Genomic DNA, 23957 nt, shown 5'->3' with positions numbered 1-23957 from the left:
CTTGGACAGTCCCATGCCTTTGCCATCAGATGGGGTTTTTCTCCCTAGTCTTTGCTTTAAACCTGCAGTTCAGAGCAATTATCTCTTGTCCATCCTGCTCGCTGCAGTCTTCTACAGGCTTGCAGACTGCTGTCGCATTTCCTACAAGTCTCTTCTTTCAGTCCGGAGACTGTGTTCTCATGGGTCAAGTGCTTTAAAGCTGACTCTTCTCATCTTCTGCGCCGTATCTTCCTTTTTGGCTTGCAGGCAGTAGCCCTGTTTGTGCATTTTGGCACGATTTGTGCCTTTGTTCGGATTGCCGGTTCTCGACCCACTGAACCCTGGCTATTTTTCTTGTTTTTCCTTTCTTTTTTTTTTTCCCTCTTCTTTTTTTCCTTTAACCAACTGCTGCCTAATTGCTATCCTGGACTGCAACAGCCAAATACTGAAACGTAGCACTTGCTTCTAATAAATTTCATCCTATTATTTCCACCCTCCTGCAATTTGCCAGTATCGTTTGAATTCTCTCTGTCCTTCATGTAATTGCAGCCTCCAAAGTGGACATTATCAGCAAGTTTTATGAGCCCATTCTCCAGTCCATCATTAGTGGCAGCAGCGAGTGGCACTGGATAGACGGGGCCTTCTTGGTGCAGCCCTTCTATTTTGCCGCTGAATCCCAGATAACCGCGTTTGGCATGTGTTTGCACCCAGCCTGTGGCAGATTAACCCGAGGCGCATTCCTCAGCTTGCCGATGGGAATGCAGACAGCGTCTGCGTGGAAACTCTGGCCAAGAGGTGAAATAGCTCTTACCCAGCAGAGCCGTATAAAGCAATTTGCAGAAGCTTGCAGAGGGAGGTGGAACGTCCCATCTCTCCAGCTGACCCCCCCGTGTTGCCCTCCCTGCCTGGGGCTGGGTTTGCCCCGTGTCCTCCGGCTCTGGGGGAGCTCAGCCGCTGCCTGGCGTCGTGGGGCTTCTGGCAGGGCCATAGGCAAGTCATGTTTTTCCCCCTCGAGCCCATAATCTGTCTCTAATCTCGACGGGGTGAAGCTTGCTGCTGGGACCGACTTGGGTCCGAGTTTGGACTGTGCTTTATCCTAGGACTTGTCTGTGCCAGCTGTGAAAACAGCTTTAGCTTTAAAAAAAAAATAAAAAAAAAATCCTGAGTTATGCAGCCCTGCTGTGCTCCTTAGCAAATAATTGTTGCATACACTGGTTAATTGTTTATCCATTAACCGACTGCGTCAATTAATCTGACAAGAGGAGCCCGGCTGTACCTGGCACAGGGAGGAGGAGGAGGAGGGAGGATGCACACGCTTGCCGTGTTGGCTCCTGTCCGCCCGCTCTTCCTCCAGCCCTGTTGATGTGGTATTTGTCTGCTGGTTTCCTTCAAGTGTAACTGCTGGCACGGCACGTACAAAGTGTGTTTGGGCTTGTGTTCTCTCTGACCGTGGAAAACCTTTTGGAAAGTGCGTTAAGTTGCCGTGAAGCGGGAGCATCTCTTCAGACTGGAGCCAAAAAAAACCCCAAACTGTGTTTTGTTTCTAAATGTGAATACAGACGGAAGAAGTACAAAGCAAGATGGTGCTTTATTTCCAGCTGGAGATGGGCAAAAAAGTTCTTTGCGTGGAGTGCCGAGTGGGAAATGAAATAGGATTTTATTGTATGTGTCGGTGCAGAGCGGGGAAGCGCTGGGGCAGCTCTGGGCTCCCCCTGAAACCCCCTGAGGTTATTTGGGAAAGCCGGGCGGTGTGGCCTTCCTCCTGGGAATGCTATTTTTGTAAGCTTGCTTTCTAGGGAGACAAATCAAACATCCGAAGCCAGTCTATATCTGGTGGAATGACTTCACTGCTAGAAGAAAATAAAAATGTACCTTATGCTCTCTTGAGTAATTCCAGTCCCCTGCAGTATGTTGTTAGTAATAGGTAAAGTGTAAAGCTTCTGACAGCGAGAACTGGTTTTCCATCGAGGTGCGGGGCAGCGTTAATGCCAAATTCTGGCTGCAGGGAGCTTGTGCAAACTGGGTAGAGCAGGGGTAACATCAGTGGCTTGGTCGTCCCACGTTTCGGTGTATCTCTATCTGTGAGGATTAATGCAAATTCCTTTTTTGCCCTCCCAGGGCAGAAGGGGAGGGAGGTAGCCAGGAGTATACGTGTGTGGGTCTGTGTTTGAATTATTCATGTGGATCTCTTGAAGTGACATGCCAGCCCAGCGATCCCCCAGTCCGGTCCTAAACCCTTCTGGGCTGTGGTGGCATTCCCAGCCACTGGTGGAAGGTGGCAGAGCCACCAAGACCCTCGGAGCTCTCGCTCCCGAGATGAAGCTGTTGATTCTGCATTTACTTTGGTATAAGAGAAGAGATTGACCCAGTTTTTCTTGATTCAAGTCTGTGTGCAAAAGGATTTTTTTTTTTTTAATGTCTGAAGGCAGCTGATTTTAACATGTTTTTGGGCTTGCATGATACCAGCCTTATGTAGTAATAAAATTATGTACTTGTTTCAAGAGGAAACGATAACAAAGAATGTTCTTTCAAAAGCAGCTAAACACATGAGGTATTAAAATGTTAAATTATTTCCAAATTACGGCATTTCCAGTTCTTTCTATGGAGCTCACTCAAGAATAATTGCACAGTGTACTTTGCAGAATTTAACATCAGAAATGTCGCAATTTTTTTTTTTTTTATAATTCTTTCACACAATGTAAGAGCTTCCATGAGTATAAATGGGCATCCTTGTATTGGCTTCTGTAAAATGTTGCCAGTTTGTCCCGTCCGTATTTTTTTCAGCATAGCTGTCGAGCTGTGACATTTATTGCAGAGCAGAACAAAGATCGAAGGGACTTTTTATCACGGAGATGCCCAGAAGCTGTCTCTTGACTGTGTGCAGGGACCAGCAGCTGGGTCCGCAGCCCCACGGTGAGCTGCAGAGTCTGGAGGAGGAGGAGGAGGAAGAAGCAGCTTGGCAAAAACTCACAAGCGCTGAAAGCTTGTGCCAGTGTTAGTGGATGTGCCTCACGTCTTTTTTTTTTTTTCCCCCTAATTTTATTTTTTTTCCCTAATTTTATTTTTTTTCCCCTAATTTTATTTTCTTTTCTTCTTCCTTCCCCGTTTTTGTCCTGATTCAGGCTCCTGGCATGGGTGGATGGGGAATAAAGGTGGGACGTGCTGTAGTCATCAGTGCCCAACCCTCTCCAGGTACCACTGCCTTCCCAGTGCCCACTGTCACATCCCGAAGGGGCAGTGGGCTGGTCCCCTGCAGCCACCTGGGCTGCATAAGGGGTTCGAGCTCCCTGAGGGGGGCTGATGGAGGGGGGAGCCACAAGGACGAGCTGCAGCCTTCACCTGTGTTGCTCGCAGGCTTTCTGTAGGCATCAGGGTGCCCCTGACCCTCGCTCTGCTCCCTGTGGCTGTGATTTTTGAGCCTGCTGGGAGGATGGAGCCATGGGAGAGGAGGAGACACACTGATACCACGGGCATTCGTGTAAGGTGCATAGAAATAGAGGAAATCTTAATAATGCCAGGAGCTTATATCGCTCGTTCAATCAAAGGAAGAACACTTAACAAAAACGCCTGCTGGTTTTCTGAGTGAGCTTTTCCTCCGTGCAGCCCAACCTGGGAAACGCAGCGTCGTGTGGATTAAGTCTGGGATTTGGCCAGGCATCAACATGGTTTGTGCTTTTTCTGGTGCATCGTCATTATTACAGAGCTAGCCGAGATGATCAGGCAAGTTGATGCAGAAACTTCCTTGCTTTCCCTTTGAAATCAAGATGTGAAGGTACTTCTAAGCCAGAACCAACCCCTTGCAGGTTTTTGTAGCTGTAAAGTGAAATATTCTGTAGTTTCTGTTTTAAAGTACAACTGGAGCGTCTGAGTCCGGTGGTCGCTGGCATTGGGGGAAATTTTCTCTTGTAGCCTGAAGCTACCTGTGCTTTTTCTCTGCTCTGGGCGTTGGTCTCCTGCAGCTGCAGGGCTGAGGGTTTTGCAACAGGGGCGTAGGATGGGAATAGTTGGGAGGAATGCGGGTAAGGGCCTGGAGGGTTTCGCTCTGCCCCACTGTGCTAAGGCGTTGCAGAGGGGATGATGATGGCCCTGCTCTTTCCTCTCCTCCCCAGCGCCCCGTGGCTCCAGTGCGCGGGTCCCTGACATGTCCCTGAGAGCCGACAGCCATGCAGCTACGTTGACGCTGAGGAAGATCGCTGCAGACATGAGTAACATCATCGAGAGCCTGGACACCAGGGAGCTCCACTTCGACGGGGAGGAGGTTGACGCGGAGGTGCTAAATGACCCAAAAGGCACCGGTGAGTTGACACCCGTACGTTCTTGCCCTGTGTCCTGCCTAGATTTAATAACCGATAATCTGTTGACAGATAGGTTACAATCCAAGTGGTTTTACCAAGCCTAGCCACTGACCCTGGTTTAGGACCAGGAGGCATTACTCTTAGCACTTGAGCTCTTCAAGTCCTTCTGTGAAAGCTGGTCTTTAAGCTCTCTTAAATAAAACCTGGTCTATTTTAGTGGAATTAACACTGCTGTGTAAATACTCCCATATTAAAGTATTGCAGCTATCTGCTGGCTTTCCTGCCCTCGTTGCTCATTACGAGGCTGTTGAACTAACGGGGTTTGTGGTCCTTCCAGCGTGCATTCCCTTCTCTGCCATCTATCACACCCATGGGTTCAAAGAGCCGGGCACGCAGACGTACCTCACGGGATGTCCTGTTCGAGTGCGCGTGTTGGAAGTTGAGCGCTTTACTTCCACAAAGAAGGTCAGAACTTCCAGAAATTTCATTTGATTTCCATAAAACTGTGTAAAAATGCTGTTTGTGGCTAATTTTGCGCGTGCTTGTTCATGGGCTGAGGAAGCAGGAATGCCTGAGTCTCAGCGAAGGCTTAAGAGAGAAGGTTACCTGTCTGTTTATAAAACCTAATAAAGCCGAACAAGAAATTGTGAGACAGAATGATCCTTAAGTAAAATTGAACGAGAGAAAGCTGCATCCCTTGTGGTGGTGGTGGTCTCCTCTGCAGGTACCGAGCCCCAACGTTTACACCATCGAGCTTACCCATGATGAGTTCACCTGGCAGGTAAAAAGGAAGTTCAAGCACTTCCAGGAGTTGCACAGGGAGCTGCTGAGGTACAAAGCCTTCGTGCGCATCCCTATCCCTACCAGGAGGTGAGTATGCAGCCCTGCGGATGCGGTGGGCTTTGGGAAGATGTGATCTTCTCTTCTCTTTTAAAAGCATATCAGTTTGGCTTCGCTGATCCCATTTACTTCGCTTGGAAGCAGGAGAGGGCAGACGAATTTAGTCTCTACAAATATTTAGCAGCTATAATAAAAATAGTTAATCTCTACATATTTAGCAGCCGTAGTCTATGTGGTGCAAGCATCCCTCTGCTGATGCAGAAAGCACGTTGGGTCCCAGGTCATCAGCTTTGGAGCTGAATTTGCCTCGAACTTGGGGAAGCGTTATGCTAACGCTAATGGGAATTGGTGCGCTCTGGCTTTTTGCCAGTGTGGGCTGGATGTGGGAGGTACGGGGGTCCCTGGCATGGGTGGTCACCCCTGCCCAGGCTGGCCTTGGTGCTCGGGGTGGCTGGAAGCATAAGGGGAAAGAGAAGTTGGAAGAGAAGAGGCAAGAGCCTCCTGATGTGGAGAAATGTGGGGAGGTGATATTAGAGAGGTGAAATTATCAGGGGTTAAGGGCTGGGAGAACATAATGCCCTAAAAATAGGTTTTAGGCTCCCTGGCCTTATAAGGGCAGAAGGGGACGCTCAAAAAATCAAACTCTGATATTTCTGTGTTGTATTTCTGTTTGTGAGCCAGTTGCAGCACACTGGCTTCTTAAATGAATCCATGCTTGCTTTTTTTTTTTGCTTTCCTGCCCACCCATCTCAGTTTTTAAGGGCTCAGATAGGAAAAATAAAAGCACTGCAGAAGAAGGGTTATGTATCGAGGCATGTACATGCTCATGGCACTTAGCCTTGACATCGGGATTTGTTTTTCCTTCCAGTCACACGGTGAGAAGACAATCCATCAAAAGGGGCGAACCGAGGCAGATGCCGAGTCTGCCGCACACCGCGGAGAGCACGGTGCGGGAAGAGCACTTCTCCAGCCGGAGGGTAAGTGCCCGGCTCAGTGTGCGGGGGTCAGAGGGATGCTCTGGGGGGGGCTTCTGAGGTGCAGAGATGCCAGACAGGTTGCTTGCAAAGCCATGCGCTGTCAAAGCCCTTGTTTTGTTGCCATTAAAGTCTTTTGCTTGACAAACTTAGGCTTTGACAAGTCCAGCTTTAACGCCAAATTCTCCCCCGCGCGAAGAGGAGGATGCTGCTCCCAGGGTTCGCACGGACGAAGTTTTCCTTTGCAGTTGAGGAAAACCACAGTGCCGAGAGTGGCGGTTCCCCTCCTCCCACCTGCTCCTATTTAAAGATAGAAGAGCCAGTTCGCAGAGTCGGGTTGCGTGATGGGAGGCAGCCCCATGGCCATCAAAATCTGAGAGATTTCAGTTCTGTCCCCCTCTGAAAGAGGAGATGACAGTCAGGCTCTTGATGCTGAAGTGGGTAATTTTAGCCGAGGCACATGTGTTCTGTGTAACTTCATCAGATGTTAACAGATGGGCCCTTCTATGAAGAGGGTGGATGTCTTCCTACCTCTTCATCGCAGCTTTGCTGTTTGTGAAGGAAAAAAAAAAAAAAGAGTCTGTAAAAAGCCATGTTTGTTCACCCTGTGCTTATCGTTCTCTTTCTGCTGTTCACTCCTTCCCTGAGCTTTCTGCTGCTGAAGCCTCAAGTCCCAAAAGGTTGTGTTTCGTGGCTGTGCAGTGCAGATAACCCTCCCTGCTGTGCATGGATTTGCTGCTGTGCGGGGAGTTTCAGGAGAGAGGTGTTGGTTTAAAAGAGGAAGAAAAATGTTTTCTAGCTCCCCCCCCCCCCCTTGGTTTCCTTGTGGGAACCCCACAGCTTTCACCATGGGGATGTATATCCCTGCTGCCCAGCTGGGTAGCTCAGTGCCGCGATGCTAACGCTGAGAAGGACGAAGGTCCCGATGGCGTTTGTTTCTTCTCGGTTTCTTTTGTGTCCTGTAGGACTCTGCCCAGCTTCCCGTGCCCAAACAGTTTAATCTCTTCTTTGCCCAGTTACCATGAGGATGGAAAGAGATTCTCTCTCCTGCAATGTTTTTTTCTCCCTTCCCCTCCTGGCTGGAGAGGACAGGCTCTCCAAAGACAGGTGGTCCAGCCACTGCCCTCTCCATGGTTTTGGGACAGGGCAGCATGATCACCCTGCTCCTCACCTCGTGAACCTGGTGTTTAACCAAAAAAGGCGCTCTCAGTTGTGGCTGAGCCTGTGTTTCCCAACAAAGCTAATTTGTGTGGGTCAGAAACGGCAGGGACTGATTTTTGTATTTAAAATTATTCTGAAACTTGGGCTCAGTCAAGAAAGTTGACCTCTAAAGTGACAATGCCAAGGAACAGGTCTGCTGGTGGAAGGTACAAACAGATCTGTGAACAGTAAACAACCTGTGATCGAACTGTTTATGCTGCTGAGCTATAATCTTCTCTGAGCACATAATAATGTATTTATTTATCCATTCAAGCTGAAAAGCATGTCTGATTTCTTGATAGCTTCCTAATGCCAGACAGTTGGGTTGTGGGGTTTTTTCTTGAAAATTCCTGCATCTCATTTAAAGTTTCAATGTTTTAATTGTAGAAACAGCTGGAAGACTACTTGACAAAGATCCTAAAGATGCCGATGTACAGGAACTACCATGGAACAGTACGTAGAAATTAGTTTGCTTAAATACCTAAAGAATATTCGCTTTGCAAGTGTTGAATTCGTTGGAAGAAGACATGCAGCTTATGTAAGAAACATTTTACAGCTGTTTTGCAAGCAATTTGGCTTAGCTGGTTTCTCCAGCATGGAAGTAATATGATTAAAACCAAAGGAGGAGAGTGAATGGCTCCGTCTTGGAGGTCACTTTTATAACACAGTGATAACTTTCGCCAGGTAGTCCAGTCCAGAAAGCTGATTATACATGTATGATGTAGTGGGTTTCTGTTTAATTCTAGGGAGCGTTTGAAATGATAAGGTGAAGTTTTAAATACTTAAACAACTGGAGTCCAAACCATATTTGGAATCGCTCCTTCAGTCTGGGCTTTGTCTGTGGTCCTGGGTGCAAATTGGTCTTAGGTTCCTATTCTGCGCAGTTTCACTGGACGTTGGTGACGCTGAGTTTGTATGAGTGATACCCATTCATCTCTGCAGGGATTTTGTCACTTCCAGAGGGAGATGGTAATTGGCTTATTTCCCCGAGTTGATGGGTTTTTTTGAAATGAGAGATGTCAAATCCAGCTTCAGGCCTATTTTAAGCAAAAATATTTCCTTTGAAAGCCATCCTCAAATGTTTCTTCAGTAGTCCTCACCTGTCAGCCACAGCTGTAACATCTCCCTGGGATGGTAATTTATTTCACCTTTTCTTGGCTGCATAATGACTGCGTTTCTCCATCTTTTGTATTATCAGCAAAACCTGATGCACGCATTGAGTAGCTGCAGAGCTTAGTGACATTTCTGAGCAAGGGGTGATAACTGGGAACATTTGGTTTTCAAACAAGCCAGAAATGTAGTCTGAACTTAGCAGCCAGTTCTTCTCTTTGACTTTTGTTGTTGTTGTTTGGTAGGTATTCTGCTCTTTTGCAGGATTTCAGTTGTGTGGGGATGTTGGGCAGCTCGTAGCTGGATGTCGTGCCCAAAAACTGTGTGCTGTTCTTGCAGAGCCCAGTGTGTTGAGCGCTGTTTGTTATATGGCGCAAAGCGCTCGTCCAATTTTGGCCATCGTGCTTTGGGTTGCAAGAAATCTTCAGACTCAGGCTGAGGGAGCTGTGTTCCTTGCAGAGTGCTGCTTTTGGGGACAGGCTGTGGAGCTTAAGTCCGATGCCGTCAAGAACTGTGTTAGTCTGCGTGTGGAAAACAGTTATCTTTTGTTCTAAAGGCAAGATTGGGATAACTGGGCAATTTTGATCAGTAGCATATGCAAAGCGAGGAAGAGTTATTTTACAGCGTGGATCCGTCTTGGCGCTCTTAGGCATTGCTTTTTTTTCAACTATTATGGAGAATTTCTGCTCGTGTAAGAACGTGGGTCATCTTCTGACTGAGCTGTGGTTCAAGGCTGGCTGCTGCAGTGGGGGCCAGGCGAGGAGACGAGCAGTCCTGCCTTGCCCGGGCAGCTGTGGGGTGCTCCCCTCCTCCTGCGCTGAATTGCCCTTCTGTCCCCAGCCTCCCAAGCCAGATGTCACTTTGCACATAAATTCTCAGTTTATTGTTGGCTGTCGCCGGGTTTGGCCGCAGCGAAGCGTGCGGCGAGGACTTTGCTGCTAATGGTGGCAGCGCCGCTAAGTGCAGCGGGTCCTGCAGGCAATGCTGGAAGAAAGCATGGGGAGAAAAATGTTTCCTTTAAAAAAAACACCAAAACAACCCCCACCATTCTCAGACTAGAGACTAAAGTGAAGATTTCTGGCGGTTTCCTTGGAACTGTATTTGTCCTCCTTAGAAAAAGAAAATAATGAGGGCTTTGCTCTTCCTGTGGTTGAGAAGTCTTTTGCCTGGACGCTGACAAACGCTGCAACTGTCTTCATCTTGGAGCACATTTCGACTTCTGTGTGTTCCTCATCAAATCCGTGCACTGAGGCGTTTTTTAAAACCCTAAATTCTTTACCAAGTCAGACATAGAGTTGCAACAGCAAGCTGCGACCTGCCTGATGTGTAACCCTTGGTCCTTGTGAAGAGCCTGCCTGGGTCGATCGCATCGCCTTGGACGTGCTTCTACATCTGACCTGCACAATTTAATTAAATTTTTTTTTTCTTTTTTATTTCTTTTATTTTGCATTTGCGGCTAATTATTTGTCAGTGAGAGGATCACCACTTTATACGCTGTCTCGAGGAGGTGCCATGCACTTGGAGAGTTGAGCCTGCAAGTCGAGCTTGTAGCAGTTTGGCAGACCTGAAGTCACCGGTGGGTTGAGGATCAGGTCCACGGTGACCACGTTACGTTGTAGGGGTTGTGCATCCTCTGGTCTTTCTAGGTGACACTCCTGCAGGCTGTGGAAATAGAACCTACTGAAGTGTCATCATTTAGAGATGTACTAAGTGTCCCTTGCTCTGACTGGGTAGCTCTGACTGATAAAATTTACAGCCTTCTCCCATTTCCCTTAATTTCTCAGCATTCATTGTAACAGAGTATTTTGTGTGGAGTTCACAAATAGATTGGTAGATGCATTGGATTTTGTGATCGGACCCGAGACTTCATAACCTTTCGTTTTCTGGGTTTTTTTTTTTTTCCTTTTGGCTATGTGACTTATGATTATATCTCATATCTTCTAGTCCTTTCCAAAACCTTTTTATAGTACTTCTGGGCTGAAGTGCTTCAAGACAATTACCGTTAAAATGAATGTTGTGGGAATCTGAGTGTGTTAATTGTCCACACTTTGTTCTGGGAAATGGAAATTAGGGGAATATAGCCCAAAAACATTAGGAAATGGGGCCCATAGGCTTGACTGTATTCCATATAAAAATATTATTAATTGGACCTTTGCATCACTTTTTTTGTATGAGCTGCAATAGTTGAAAGATGCCTAAGCAAATAAAAAATAAGGTTTGGTTGAACTAGAGTGCGTGTGTCTGTAACACTTTGCATGAGCTCTATAGTGAGTGTAAAAACCTCATCTTAAAGTGAAAGCAGTACAATGTAAGAACCGCTCAGATATGCAAGAGTGACTGCCGTTTTGCCTCTGATATGGCATTTGGATGTGCGGACCATTGCAAAGGTCTCCACCCAGCCCTTCAGTATTTTTAGTTACTGCACTTGAACTTCAGCACACTTAATATTTTTTTAAATTTGCGTTTAGTATAAGCCAATTTTTTTGTGTAAGAAATAGCTGGCATCTTTTGCTGAACAATATTATTCTGAAGAGTGGTATAATTTCATTTTTTATTGCTAGCCACAGCTGCTAATCAACTCTTTATGGTTTTTTTTTAACCCACTAAATTAAAAACAAGAGTCAAAATGAAAACACAGTGTGGAGCTGCTGCATTTTTTTGTGAAATGCAGATGCTCTATGAAATTTTCGCTTACATAAATCATGCGTGCTCAACATTGCTGGCAAAACAGGATGGTTTAAAACCGTGGCTCGTGCACCTTGCAGCTGGTTCTCCACCTTTCATAGCTTGTCTTTCTGCAGCTGATCACTCCCATCTGTTTTGTTGTTGTTGTTTTTTTTTTTTTCTTTTTATTGCTACAACAATGTCATTGAAACTACATTCTCTCAGCCCGTATCTCATACTTAAAATATTCTGCTGCGGATCGCTCTGAAACCAGAGCGGGATGGTGGCTCCCCGGGGAGGCAGCTGGGCAGCGCAGGAATTCAGATGTGAAGGAGATGAAAGTGCCTCACTGCTCTGCGTTCCCCTCTCGGTTTTTCTGTGAATGACGAGCCCCTCGGATGAAAGGCACCGTAACAGTAAAAATAGCTAATGCAGCAATAATAATAATAATAAATCATTCCATCAGATATTTTCCACTGCGCTGAGGAATTTTCCTTCTAACTGATGGAATTTATTTTTGTTTTTTTTTACAAACCAATGCTCCTAATTGGCACTGCTTGAGCAATGTGTTGGATGGGCTCCTGTCACCATTGTTGCCATTTCAAAGACTCCTTGGCTGAAGAGCAGATTGCTGCGCTGCCAGACAATCTTTCTTTCATTTTTATGTGGCAATAGTTCTGTTTCTGCAAGTAATTTTTCCTCCTGGTTTTTCTTTTTGCTTCTTTGAGGACAATTGTTTCTCTGCATGCAGTGCTTCTCAAACTGCTGCCAGCTTCCTGGCTGCAGCCAACGTTTTCAAAGGGTTTTGACATTTGTGCGGGTTTTTGTTTTTTTTTTTTTGTGCGTGCCCACTGTGAGAGAGATGTCTGGGTTTCTGACTCATCTGATGGGGAATGCCAGCCATCTTCTGAAGAAATAAAAACGGGATCCAGGGCAAAGAGCTGGCCTGAGACTTCGCTTGGGACCTCTGATAAGAGCTTGTAGGATACGCTGGGTTTTCAGATACTCCCCATCCTGCTCCAAGTGCCACTGCAAAAACAGCTGGAACGTTTGTAGGTGACACCTGGTGCTTCTCCAGAATGTGTGGTGAGAGCAGCGATAGCAAGATTGTTCGTAAAAGCACGGAATGACCCATTCTAGCCACTTTCTGAAAACAGGCTGAAATCACCCCAAAATGAGGGCATTAATTTGCCTCTACTGAATAGAGGTTACTTTATGTCCTTGAGCTACTCGGAGGAGAACAACAGATCCTTTGTGCTTCTCTGTGACCTTATTGGTGTGAGAAGTTTGGGAAGGAGCAGCAAAGCGTGAGGAGGAGGAGGAGGAGGAAGGATCTTCTGTCCTGCTGCCGCAAAAATGACGGTGTTGGGAAAGGAGCCTGAGCCAGCCTCACCATAACTGCAACATAGGCTTTTACCCCAAATTTACTGACATTCTTTATTATGTTAGCATTTGAAAATATCTCCCGAAGCTTATGGGTCATTCCTGTGCAAAATCGGATTTTTGCCACTGAGGACCCTGAGGTTGGCTTGCCGAAGAGGAGGTGATGGTGGCCACCTCGGAGAAGAAGCTGTTCCTTGGGTGCTGGCTCCTGAGCTGCGGTGGGACATGGGTGGGCACGGCCTGAAGCTGTCCCCGAGGCTGTCTCACGTCCCAACCGCGGTCAGGAGCCTTGGGTTCAATCCTGGGCTTTAGTCCCGGCGGGCTTCATTGCCAAAACCGGTGGTTAGAGGGTTCCCTCTGGCTTGCTGCCTGACCAAAGGGGAGAGCAACTCCTGCCCTCGCCCTGCCCTGAGCACCGTCCCGCACTTGGAGGGTTTTATGCAATAATAAATTAAAAGTGCCTGGGTGCAGACAAGCCTCTGCCATGCAAGGCTGCTCCTGCCCCGAGCCTGTCCTGCACAAGACGCCCGAAGCAGGCATTTCTTCCTGCTAATGGGGCCCAGGGCTAATAACCAGCAGACTGTCAGGAATGTCCTGCTGTGCCAAGAAAAGCCTGCTTGGCTGCAATCGCCTGGCGTCCTATTTTTAGAGGTGAATGTAATCACGCTGTGCTTTCTCGGCGGCTTCGCTCGTCGTTTACGTGCCTCTGCAATCTCTGGTGAAGCAGGGAGGAGGCAGGTTGCTCGAATTTGAGATTTGCTGGTAAACTCGATAGGATGGCACGTGGGTTCCTCAGGCTGTGCCTGCTGTGGAGCTCTGTGCGGACCAGCAGAAGTCATGGAGAGTCTGTTTGAACTTGCTCTCCTCCTGCCCCACCATGGCTTTCCTGATGGGTTTTTGGCTCCCGGGACCAGACAGAGCAGTGGGGTGCGTGTACGGCGCTGAGTGGGAGCAACCTGCTGCGATGGTCTGGGAGGATGCTCGTGGGTTGAGGGGCCCGATCCCCACGTGGTGTGTGTCCGTGGGGTAGAGGACTCAAAGGGAACAGGGTGCTCCCAGCCCTGGGGACGTGTGCTCATTCCCTTTCCAGCCTTTCTGTGAGGGTTACTAGAGGAAGGAGAGGATTCAGGCAGCCAGCCAAGTTCACACAGACCCCCAAGAGTGTCAAACTTGAGTCCTCGTTTTAGCCAGTGATCCAGGAGGGAGGATACTGGTGGGACCCTGTGATACACTTGATCTTGATTGTCCTGGTTGCCTGAAATGTGTTCTCCAAAGTACCTTTAAAATAAACAAGCAAACAAACAAAAAACCCAACCAAACTACTTTTCTTGGTCTTCTTGAAGACACTTAAGTGAATGTGGGTAACTCCTGCTCAGGATCTTCTGTAGGTTTTGTCTTTATGATAAGTCACCTCGATGAAGTAAAGTATTTTGTGGATTTCAGAGTATGAAAGATGGGGGAATCTTTTTCTCTTTCCCCAGATGGAGTTCATTGGAGTAAGCCAGCTGTCATTCATCCACGACCTGGGACCGAAGGGCATGTGAGTTGAGCTGTGTCTTTTTGACTTCGGATTCACTGAGAGCACGGCTTTATAAATAAATATTGTTCAAATGAATAGCTTTCCTTTCTCGCCAGTAACTGACTGGGGAATATTTTCCCATCTGGATAGGAGAAATTATTAATGTTCAGACAGAAATGCTACAACTTTGGGGAATAATTTTGCAAGCGGGCTGCTTTGTGAGATGCGGGCTGCAACTCACGGGCTGGCTTGCAGGGTTTCTCCCCTTCCCTCCCTGCAATCTGCAGACCCACTTGTTCTTCTGCTTATGCTATAAAACAGGGCTCTGCATTTCTTAAATATGCATGATTTCCTTCTGGGGGGTTATTTTTGCCCTTCTTCCAGCTTTCAGGGCATGGTGCAGAGGCTGCTTGGGCACGGCTGGAGGCGGCAGGAGCCATCCCTGTGCACAGGGGCTGGGGGGTTCGGCAAGCATCCTCCACCTGAGAGCCCTCCTGCACCCCCGGGTGAGCCGTGCCACCCATCCTGACCGTGTTTCTGTCCTTGCAGAGAAGGGTTCATCATGAAGCGCTCCGGGGGCCACCGCATACCCGGCCTGAACTGCTGCGGCCAGGGAAGGATGTGCTACCGATGGTCCAAAAGGTACTGTTGGGGCGGGCGAAGGTGGCGATGCTATGTGCTCCTCGGGCACGCGTACAAAAATCCTCATTCGTCTTTTTCTCCCCCAAAGTCTGTGAGGGAGAGTCTTGCTTTTTTACAAAAGTCATGGATTTTTCAGGTCAAAACGGCCCCTAGGCTATTCCCCCCCCACCCCTCACCCTCCTGTGTGGAGGAGGGTGGGTTTTTTCTTCTGCTTTGGATTTCACAGAAGGGACCTGTTGCTCCAGAGGAAAATTGGGATTTCCTACAGCTGGCAGAAATGGCAATAATCGCCCGGTCTGTGCCCAGCTTTCCCTCCTGCGGGAGCACCTGGGCGCTCAGTGCCTTTGGGATGGGGACATGGTTGGTGACACTGCCCTGGCCAGATTTCAGCCTGGTTTTCTGAGCTTCCCTTCCTCAATTTACAAAAAGAGTCAACTAACTGAAATGCTATCTGGATTGCTTTGGAGCTGGATTAAATCAGACGTGACCTGCAGCAGTAAGGAGCTCTGTTTGGTGCAATTAACCTTGCAATTCAATACGTCGCCCCTTCCTTATTACTGCACGTGCTTAAATGTTGGTGTTTTCATGGGTGTTTTCACAATCCACCCTGTTCCCCTGTCCCTTCCTGCTGCAGACAGACATAATTTACTGTCCTCATCCCTTTACCTTCTGTGTTAGATCTCAGCATTTCCTGGGGCTGCAGTGCAGCGAGGCATGTGCTATGGAGGAATATGTGTGTTACCAGATAGTGTCCAAAAAATGCAAGGAGTATTTCCTGGAGCTTGCCCTTCCCAGGCAAATATTTCCTTTTGAAAAGGCAAATAGCACATACCTGCCTTAGAGCAACAATTTCTTGGTCTGTAAGAGCTTCCCCAAGCATTATCCACCTTTGGATTTTAGTATCGCCGATGGGCTGTCGCTAGTTTTATCTTAAAAAATTCTGTTTTCCAACAAAATCTTTCTGCATTCTTATGAGGAAAAGGTCCTATTTCTTCACAGTCTTTCCAACATTTCTTAATGTAATTTTACAGAGATCTCTATAATGAGTGTACGAGGAGATGAAGATGTGACCTTCTTTAAGGTCAAATCATTAAATTATCTCCAATTCTTTTTTCTCTTTTATGGAAAAAACCCCCTCTTTTTCTTCTGATAGCCCTCATTTAACTCTTCCCTATGTTATGCAGAGCTCAAGCTTTAGTGGGGACAGTAGCACATTCAGCTCTGACGGATCTCAATTTTTCTTCAGAGTGTAAAAAGTAGATGGGAGAAGCGTTTGAGTAGGATCGTGTGCAGGGTAACACAAGAGGGGCACCAAATTCACACCACGGCCTGCTGGGACTGACAGAGTGTGCATCAAGAAATAGGCAAATAACAGTAACATTTCCCAGAGAAGGTTATTTAAGAGAAGGATTTTAGGACACGTCAAGCTGGGGGCAGAGCTCCCCCCAAAGCATGGGGCAGACCGCGGCCAGCCTTTTCCCACAACAGCTTTGCTGCAGGCGTTGGGTTTTCTATACCCCAAATTCAGTTTGGTTATTATAGGTTGGGTGTGTTATGGGCATGGGGGCTGTGGAAAGGGACGCGGAGGATGACAGCGGGGTGATGCTGTGAACGGGCATGGGCAGGACTTCTCGGGCATGCAGGGCTGCCTGGGAAAAACAGAAGGGGGGACCCTTGGAAATGCACCCCGTGGGATGTTTGGGAGTGGAATTATGGGCCAAATAGGGAGAGAAGGTGTTTTGGCACCGAATGAGAGGTGATGCTGTGATAACTCTTTCAGGGCCCTGAAAGAAAAGAAAAAAATATGGGATCTGGAAGTAGATGAGGAGCTGAGGCTGTTACTAAAGATACAAGAATGAACAGATTTTTGTGGTATTTTCTGTTGCTTTGTGTGTTTCTTAGTGCGCAGAAGAATGCGGTGAAGGTCTGGTGGTAGAGACCTGTGTGGGACAGAGGGGGCCGGTTACCCCAGCTACGCTGCAGGGGGAGAAAAAATTAGAAATGCCATTCACTCTAAAAAAATGTGGTTTTTTCCCAGAGTTGCCTTCAGGCTATGGTATTTATGTAAAACCTGCCGGTCATCTCTCCTCATGTGTTTCTAACAGAGTGCCTGTTGCTTGGCAATAAAAGCTTTCCAAAATGCCTCGTTCATATATTTTGATGGGAGTGAAAGTGATCCTAAGATCGTAATTAATGTTAGAAATGTCAAGTAACTCCCATATAGCATACAAGCTGAATAAAAACCTGGGGTGGAGGAATCCTTGTTGCACCTTGCCTGGTGCTGGGGCACCTGGCTGGGAGGCTTGTGGGCGGGGAGGTTCTCATTGGTTTCATTAGACAAGGAAACCTGTATTTCCAAAGACTTCTGTAAAAAGGAGTCATGCAAATAACTCTAAAAGTCTTATACTGAATTCAGACTCATTACCCAAGTTCATAAAATAGGCACTTTTCTGCTCAAGAAAACCATACCCTGGACTAGCCCTTGAAAAGAACTTTTACCATTTAGTTGAACGCTTTCCTTTCCTTGATAAATGATTTGCACTTGTTTTGAAGGAAACACTTTTCCATTTTATTAGCTTTTTTGACGGCTCATGTTTTGAAGACTGGCATGGGAGAAACAGGAGTTACCTGCTTGCTGTGCCCGTACAGGTGGCTGGTGGTGAAGGACTCTTTCCTGCTGTACATGAAACCAGACTCAGGGGCCATTGCCTTTGTCCTGCTGGTAGATAAGGAATTCAACATCAAGATAGGCCAGAAAGAAACAGAAACTAAATACGGGTTGCAGATCGACAATCTCTCTAGGTAAGAAATACAGACTTTTATTTTGACCCTTTTTAGTTGGCTTTTGGGCTGGTGTGGGGCAGCTCAGCCTCCTGCAGGGCTCAGCACCGGGCGGCTGCTGATGTGTTTATACCTGCTGGGGATTTGGCCTGTAATGCTGATCAATTCCGATGTCTTAATGAGGCATTTGGGAGCCTCAGCTGCTGCTTGTCCATCCTTGCGGTTATTGCTCGGGCCTGGGGGCACAGTGCACGTTGAGTTGCACGGTCTGTTTTTGCAGCAATTGCTTATGGTAATTTTCTAGGCGCTTTGTTCCTTTATGCTGCAAGCAGAGACGTGTCCTACATCCCAGCCGGCATATTACCCAAAAGACATGCTAGATGGGATAAAGAGATATTTAATATTTTTATGGTGGCATACAGTAGAAGTTCATCTTTTTAAAAAAAAATACAGTATTAGCTAGGTCCAACTCCCTTCCGAGTTAAGGTGATGCTATCAATTTAAATCTGGGTTTTTTGTTTTTGGTTGTTTTTTTTTTTTTTTTTAATGCTTGGCAGTGCAACACTGTGGTAGTCAGTCAGAGCAGCTCAGTGCTGACGTATTCATTTGCAAACAAAACAGCAAAGCACCGTGCTTACTTTTTGCTCAAATAAAATGACTGATACAGGTACATTTATCAACGCATATAGACAGTGAGGAGCAGCCCAATTAAATGTATGTGGCTTCAGCATCCCGCCCCACGCGCCATCTGTTTTACAGGTCGCTGATTTTGAAGTGCAACAGCTACAGACATGCCCAGTGGTGGAGGCAGGGCATAGACGAGTTCATTCGGAAACACGGCAAGGACTTCCTCACGGAGCACCGCTTCGGGTCCTACGCAGCCGTGCAGGAGAACACGCTGGCCAAGTGGTGAGGACCGCGGCGAGGCTGCCGCCGACTCACGGTGCCTTGGGTGCCGCAACCTGCCCTGGCTCTGATGGATAGAGCTGGTAGTGGTCGGTAGCTGTAGGGACTGACGATAATTAAGGAAGTTTCAAAAAATGAGGCTTTTTTCACCGGGAAAGGAATAGCTGTACTGGTGACAGGAGTGCTTTGATCCTGTTATGGCTTTGCATTGCAGCTAATAGCATCAAGTTTCTCTGAATTCGAACACGCTGGGTATTATTGTAAGGTTAAAAATGGTATCTTGATGCACATGTAGTTGGCAGGATGCTTATGAGTTAAAACCAGTACTGCTCTTTCATTAAGATATTCCTGGCTTCAATTTTATCCAGTTTCTGATTTTGGAAATGCTGTTCCCTTAGGCTTTAGGTCTTTGGGCTCTGGGTTCTAAGCTCACGGTAACGTAGGTGCTATTGAAAACGTTTGCCTCTTTGGCTGCTCCCTTCTCCATAGTTCCTTCCCAAAGCAGCTGTGCTGCAGCCTGTCCTGCCCATGCTCCTTTGCAGCCAATGGTCTGGTCATGTCCTTCATGTTCTGAAATGCAAGATATGTCCTGCTCATTACATTTGCAAGGCTGATTCTCATCCCATAAGCACAGCATTGCCCTTCCAGGCACCACGGATGTGTTCAGGTGCAAATGTCACTCATTGGGTTGAAGAGCAGCATCAGATTCAGGCCTTGTAGATTGGCTTTGCAATGAAAGAGAATCAGCAAATGCAAATTCCAGTGCAGTCTGAGGGTGCCTGGGCTTTATGCGCACAGCAGTCCCACGAGAAATCCTCCTGTCTGTAGCGTAACCTAATTGCACTAAGCCATTCCCAGAAGCACCTCAAAAAATTGATTCTAGCTGGAAGCAAACCCTCACAGTGCTCTCACTGCAGCTTCTGCCTTGCAGCAACCACTGCCCAAATAGTTTCTGTAAATCAAAGCAAACACCACTCCGCCATTCTTTCCTGAGAGCCAAACCTAGCTCACGTGTCAGGCAAAACCCAAGAATATTGTGTGCAGTTGGCAGAAGTACCAAGTGGCACTTAATAATCTCTTATTGTGCTGTTTCATTAAGCTACTAAGAGCAGCGTGAAATTCTCCCTGTGTGTTGTCCCAATTCTTGAAATTCTTTTGAGAAGAGAGCGTAAATGGCATTAACACAGAACCCCATTGGTCTTCAGCTATGGACTTTGTTTAACAAAGGGGAAGGAAACCTAAATCTATGTGCTGTGTTTGCTTTTACAGGTATGTAAATGCTAAATGGTACTTTGAAGATGTCGCAAATGCCATGGAAGCTGCTAAGGAAGAAATTTTCATCACAGATTGGTGGTTCGTACTTCCGTATTTGGATGTTGACCAGCTATCTCTCTTGGGACGTTCCCGACAATGTGGCACTGTTCGGAGGCCCTACAGTATGGCAGCTAGCCGTGCGGCCAGATGGTTTGGCAGCACACCCAAACATCTCCTTGTGTTGTATTCAAAGGCCTTTTCAGGAGGGCTGGCAGCAAAAGCGCATGCTTGAAATCAACAGCTTGGTTGTCTCCTTCCAAGGAAAGGCCCGCCACTGCAGGAAGGCACCACCTGAATTGCAAGCGTTATGGCTTGAGGTGTTCATCGAGAGTGTAAATGGCTGCAGACCCGAGGGGCACGAATGTCTTTCAGTGTGTAAGGGAACATGGACACTCACCCACCTCCGACAGTGCTCTTCCCATAGGATCCTGCATGGGATCTTCCTTTCAGCTCCTCCTCGCTGTCTTGGGAAGCCTCATGCCATCAATGACAGCATTTTTTTGGGGGGGGGTGTGATTTTGCTCTGCTCTTAAATGGGCCAGACAATGGAGGGGAAGTTTTGCCACCCCTTCCGAGCTGCCTGGCTGCCGATGGACCTGGCTCTGCCTGCTTTTTAACTAGTAATTCAGCATGTTTATGCAGTGCCCTGGTTCCTGTTTGAGGCAGAAGAAGGGTGCTCTTGTAGACTCGGGGCAAAGTTACTTGGCTGGATGCCAGTTGCGGCTGCCTGTGTCTTGCCTTTGCAGAGGTTAATCTGGCTGAACCAGCCTGGACCTTGGGGATGGAATGGTAGGGCAGGGTCCCAAGCCACAGCTCAGGTGTCTTCTTTAATGTTGGGCACATCTCTGTGCTCCTCTTTCTCCAGCGGTTAAAATGGACCTACTAATCCCCTGCCTGTAGGAACTGGGAGGATTAGTTCTTGGGTGGCAATTATTAATGAGAAAACTAAATAGGGTGTTAGCATTTCCTGGGGTAAACCTGTTTCCTAACAGGACCGCAGATAATGAACATGGTTTAGTGGGCATGGTTGATGGTTAGACTTGATGATCCTGAAGGTCTTTTCCAACCTAAATGATTCTATGATTCTATAAACCCAATGCGCCTGGATCTCCATGCGCGACATCGGGTAGCAATGCAAGAGCATCGCATTTCAGACCTGTTGCTTCTTACTTGATGTTTTATTCAGGCAGTTGTTAATGTATCTTGGAATTCCAAAACTTACCTGAAACTTGGAGTTTAAGATAGAAAGGCTGTTGCCAGAAGCATGTTTTTAGGATATAGCAATATGCTTTATCCAAGCACAAGTTCCCATGTTTGGTACAAAAGTAAAGGAAGGAAATTCTGTCACCTTGCTTTGCAGGAGTTAGATGAGATTGTTTAATTATTCCTTGTAATCCTTAAAGCTATGAATCAATAAAATGTCCTGTTGAGAGACCATATTGCATTGTATTTAAGCAGCAAGGAAAATTCAGCACAAGTCTATGCTACTCAGCCTAAGTACCAGGAGAACTGAAATCTCACTCTTATTTATTTTTTATGTCTACAGATTTCTTTCAAATCTACCTTGGGGTTTTCTTTTGTTGCATCTTTCTTTCATAGATAGAGTCCAAGTTTTCCCATTTATACATGACTGTTAAGCTTGGTCTCACGGGCTGTTGAATATGAAGATGAATGTGCTGGACACATCCCCTGCCCTCTGTAATGTTCCGTTATTAAAAAACAAAGAGCGTGGTGTTGGGGAATGCATCACTCTGGGACATGAGTCTTCACATCCACTTTATACAAACTTTGATTTCTTTGCTTCCCAAGTTGATTATTGAGCCCAGTGCTTTGTTTTGCAGACTACATATGCTGTGTTTTTTCCACTCCTTTATTTTCTTAGGCTGAGCCCAGAAATCTTCATGAAACGACCCGTTGTGGAAGGAAATCGCTGGCGGCTAGACTGCATCCTCAAGCGGAAAGCAGTAAGTGAGCTCCAGCTGCAACCTTCACCCTGCCGAAAAGCCCGTGCGCCCACCCAATTGCAGGGTCATACTGGGACTGGAGCATTTGCACCATTTATTTTGTTAGGGATGAGAGGTAAAGCTGGCCAAGCCTCACATGTAATTTAGAGGTATGGGAAAGACTAAGCACTTCATGGTGGCTCTCAGAAGGTGGTTTGTGCACGACTCTGTCGCGCGGATCCTACCTGTCATTGCCATGTATTGTGTGTCTGTGCTGCAGCTTGCGGAGCTGAAACTGTGAAAGATACTGTCAGTCTGCCAAGAAAATCAGGATGTCATTAGCAAAAAGTCACTTGGTGGCATCCAGAGGTTCACGCTATCTCACGATAGCCTTCTCATTGGGTTTTCCATGCTTGATACATTGCATAGGTCCTTGCTACAACTAAACACCAAAGAACTGATTGTTGCTGTTCACCCACCATTCCTTGCTGTAGTAAAGAAGTGCCTGTTGACATTAAGCATCATCCCAGTGTCTCCCAGCCCCATTACCCCAGTTGGAGCCCCTCTTGCCTTCGTCCTGCCCGGGCCATGCTGCCAAAAGCTCTTCATGCCATAGCTCTTTCACAGCTGCTACCATTGGTAATATTAAATTTTAGTGGAGCATATAAGAAAGGCCAAAGCCTGAAAAATTTTTGTGTTTTCTGATTATTATTTCCAAGGATAACTTATATGGTTAGAAAAGGCTTTATTTTGTTGGTAGCTGGCTCTCACCACTTGTATGTCTCCTGCTTTTCTTTGTTTCTACCCACACCTTTCTGTACTTTGCTGGCTCTTGTGGCCACTAAGACAAGGCAGATCAGCTGTGTCCTCCCTGCCTGTCCCTTCTTGGGTAGAGACTCTGGTCATGAGGGTCCTGGTGCATTGCTGTGGAGAAGGGATATGGGGAAAAGGGCTTCAGCAAAGCGTGAAAAAAAAAACAACAAACAAACCAGTGTACAAGCACAAGCAGCATCACATTCCCCAGAGCTGGATTGTGGTGTTCAGCTTGTTTACAAGGGGGTGATAAACATGAGTCAGAGGCTTGGACTCCTATCTGCATTGCCATGTTATCCGAGTTGTTAAATGTTCATGTTCAGTAAGCAAATGCTTGTATAAACTTGATAAGGCTTTTTTCCTTCTGTTTTAATTTCTCCTTCTCTGCTGTTCCTCCTGAACAGAAAAGCTCAGACCTGCTGTTGACCTGGTGCCTTTCCTGGCATCTCCTGGGCAGGATTCCCATGCAAAGCTCTGTGCTGTTTCATGCTCTCCTTTCTTGTGCAGCACTTTGAGAGACGAGCAAGCAACTGCAACTATTAGCTCTGTTTCTCTTTTCTTTAAGCGTTTTCATCTCAGACAACAGTTTATTTTGCTGCTGGTTGTACTCTGGTTTCCAATAACACACCTGGCTCCAGACTATAGAGAACGTGTTTCATGGAGCCAAGCGAGGCAGACAGAGAAGCTGAGTGTGAGGTGTTTGTGAGCGTGGGTTGTACTTTGGTTGTTCTCCCAACCTGCGATAACACCAGTGCTAGAAATGGTAGCTTGTCCCATGTGAGTGGTGAGTCAGGAAGGGAAGCGTGGCCCGGGAAGTCCCTTGAACTCTTGGTGTGGTAGAAGGGCAGGAGTCCAGGTGGACGTGCTGAAGTAGTCTTTGACTCCTTCCCCTTCCAAACCAGTTGTAGTCACAGTCCTCACCCCTACACATGCCGAGAAAAAAAAAAAAACTTTTTGTGACTGACTATTGTTGATTTGGAAGTAGTCTTATTTTCTGGCAAATGGAAAATGTGGCCACAGGGCATGCTTACTGGATGGAAGAATTTGGCTTTGTTGTGTTGACATGGATTTTCCTTTGGCTATAAATACATTGTAAGAGTGAGGAGTGTTTTAAGGTTAGTTCCTGGAAATACTTGCCTGCTCTTTCGCTTGTGGCATTTCTTTGGTGCGGCAGGGCTGTCAGCAAGCTGGTGTCTAGATACAGGGATAAGGCTGTCTTTTATGTATGTACAGTGTTGCCTTGGACTTCTCTGGGTGCAGCGGAGAGCAGAATATCATCCACAATTTGGAGACTGCCTAAGCTCTCAGTAGCAGCTTTACGGGAATAGGAAATTAAAAAGCTGTGGAAGGTTTAGGTCCCAAGTTTAAGCCGCAAGCTCCACTGCAAGAATTTAAACCATGCTGATTTATGGCAACTGAAGGTGTCCCTGTGTGTGACCAGCATCTGCCGACGTTTGAGAAGTACTTGGCAGTTTTGAAAGTGCTTTAACAAGTGTCCTTAGAAACCCTCCTGTGGATACCACTCTGGTCACAAAAAGCACCATCTCCTTGAGCACTGCTCATTGTATTCCAGGAGCTTGTTTAGCTCTACCAG

General features: G+C 46.9%; 1 protein-coding gene across 2 annotated transcripts in view; it reads left to right on the top strand.

The window, feature by feature from the left end:
- The window catches only part of PLD1 (phospholipase D1), a 66256-nt gene that overhangs the window by 13706 nt on the left and 28593 nt on the right, over positions 1–23957 (top strand). For both annotated transcript variants that reach the window (XM_075031392.1, XM_075031391.1), the window contains exons 2-12: positions 4089–4274; positions 4612–4739; positions 4999–5144; positions 5983–6091; positions 7676–7741; positions 13927–13985; positions 14514–14606; positions 17256–17408; positions 18147–18296; positions 19563–19646; positions 21490–21571. In XM_075031392.1, coding sequence (XP_074887493.1) covers positions 4121–4274; positions 4612–4739; positions 4999–5144; positions 5983–6091; positions 7676–7741; positions 13927–13985; positions 14514–14606; positions 17256–17408; positions 18147–18296; positions 19563–19646; positions 21490–21571 — 1224 coding nt within the window. In that variant the 5' untranslated portion in view covers positions 4089–4120. The remainder of the gene's footprint in view (positions 1–4088; positions 4275–4611; positions 4740–4998; positions 5145–5982; positions 6092–7675; positions 7742–13926; positions 13986–14513; positions 14607–17255; positions 17409–18146; positions 18297–19562; positions 19647–21489; positions 21572–23957) is intronic.

Source organism: Buteo buteo, chromosome 7 (genome assembly GCF_964188355.1).
Source record: "Buteo buteo chromosome 7, bButBut1.hap1.1, whole genome shotgun sequence".
Taxonomy (NCBI): Eukaryota; Metazoa; Chordata; class Aves; order Accipitriformes; family Accipitridae; genus Buteo; species Buteo buteo.
This window is presented reverse-complemented; position numbering and strand designations above follow the sequence as displayed.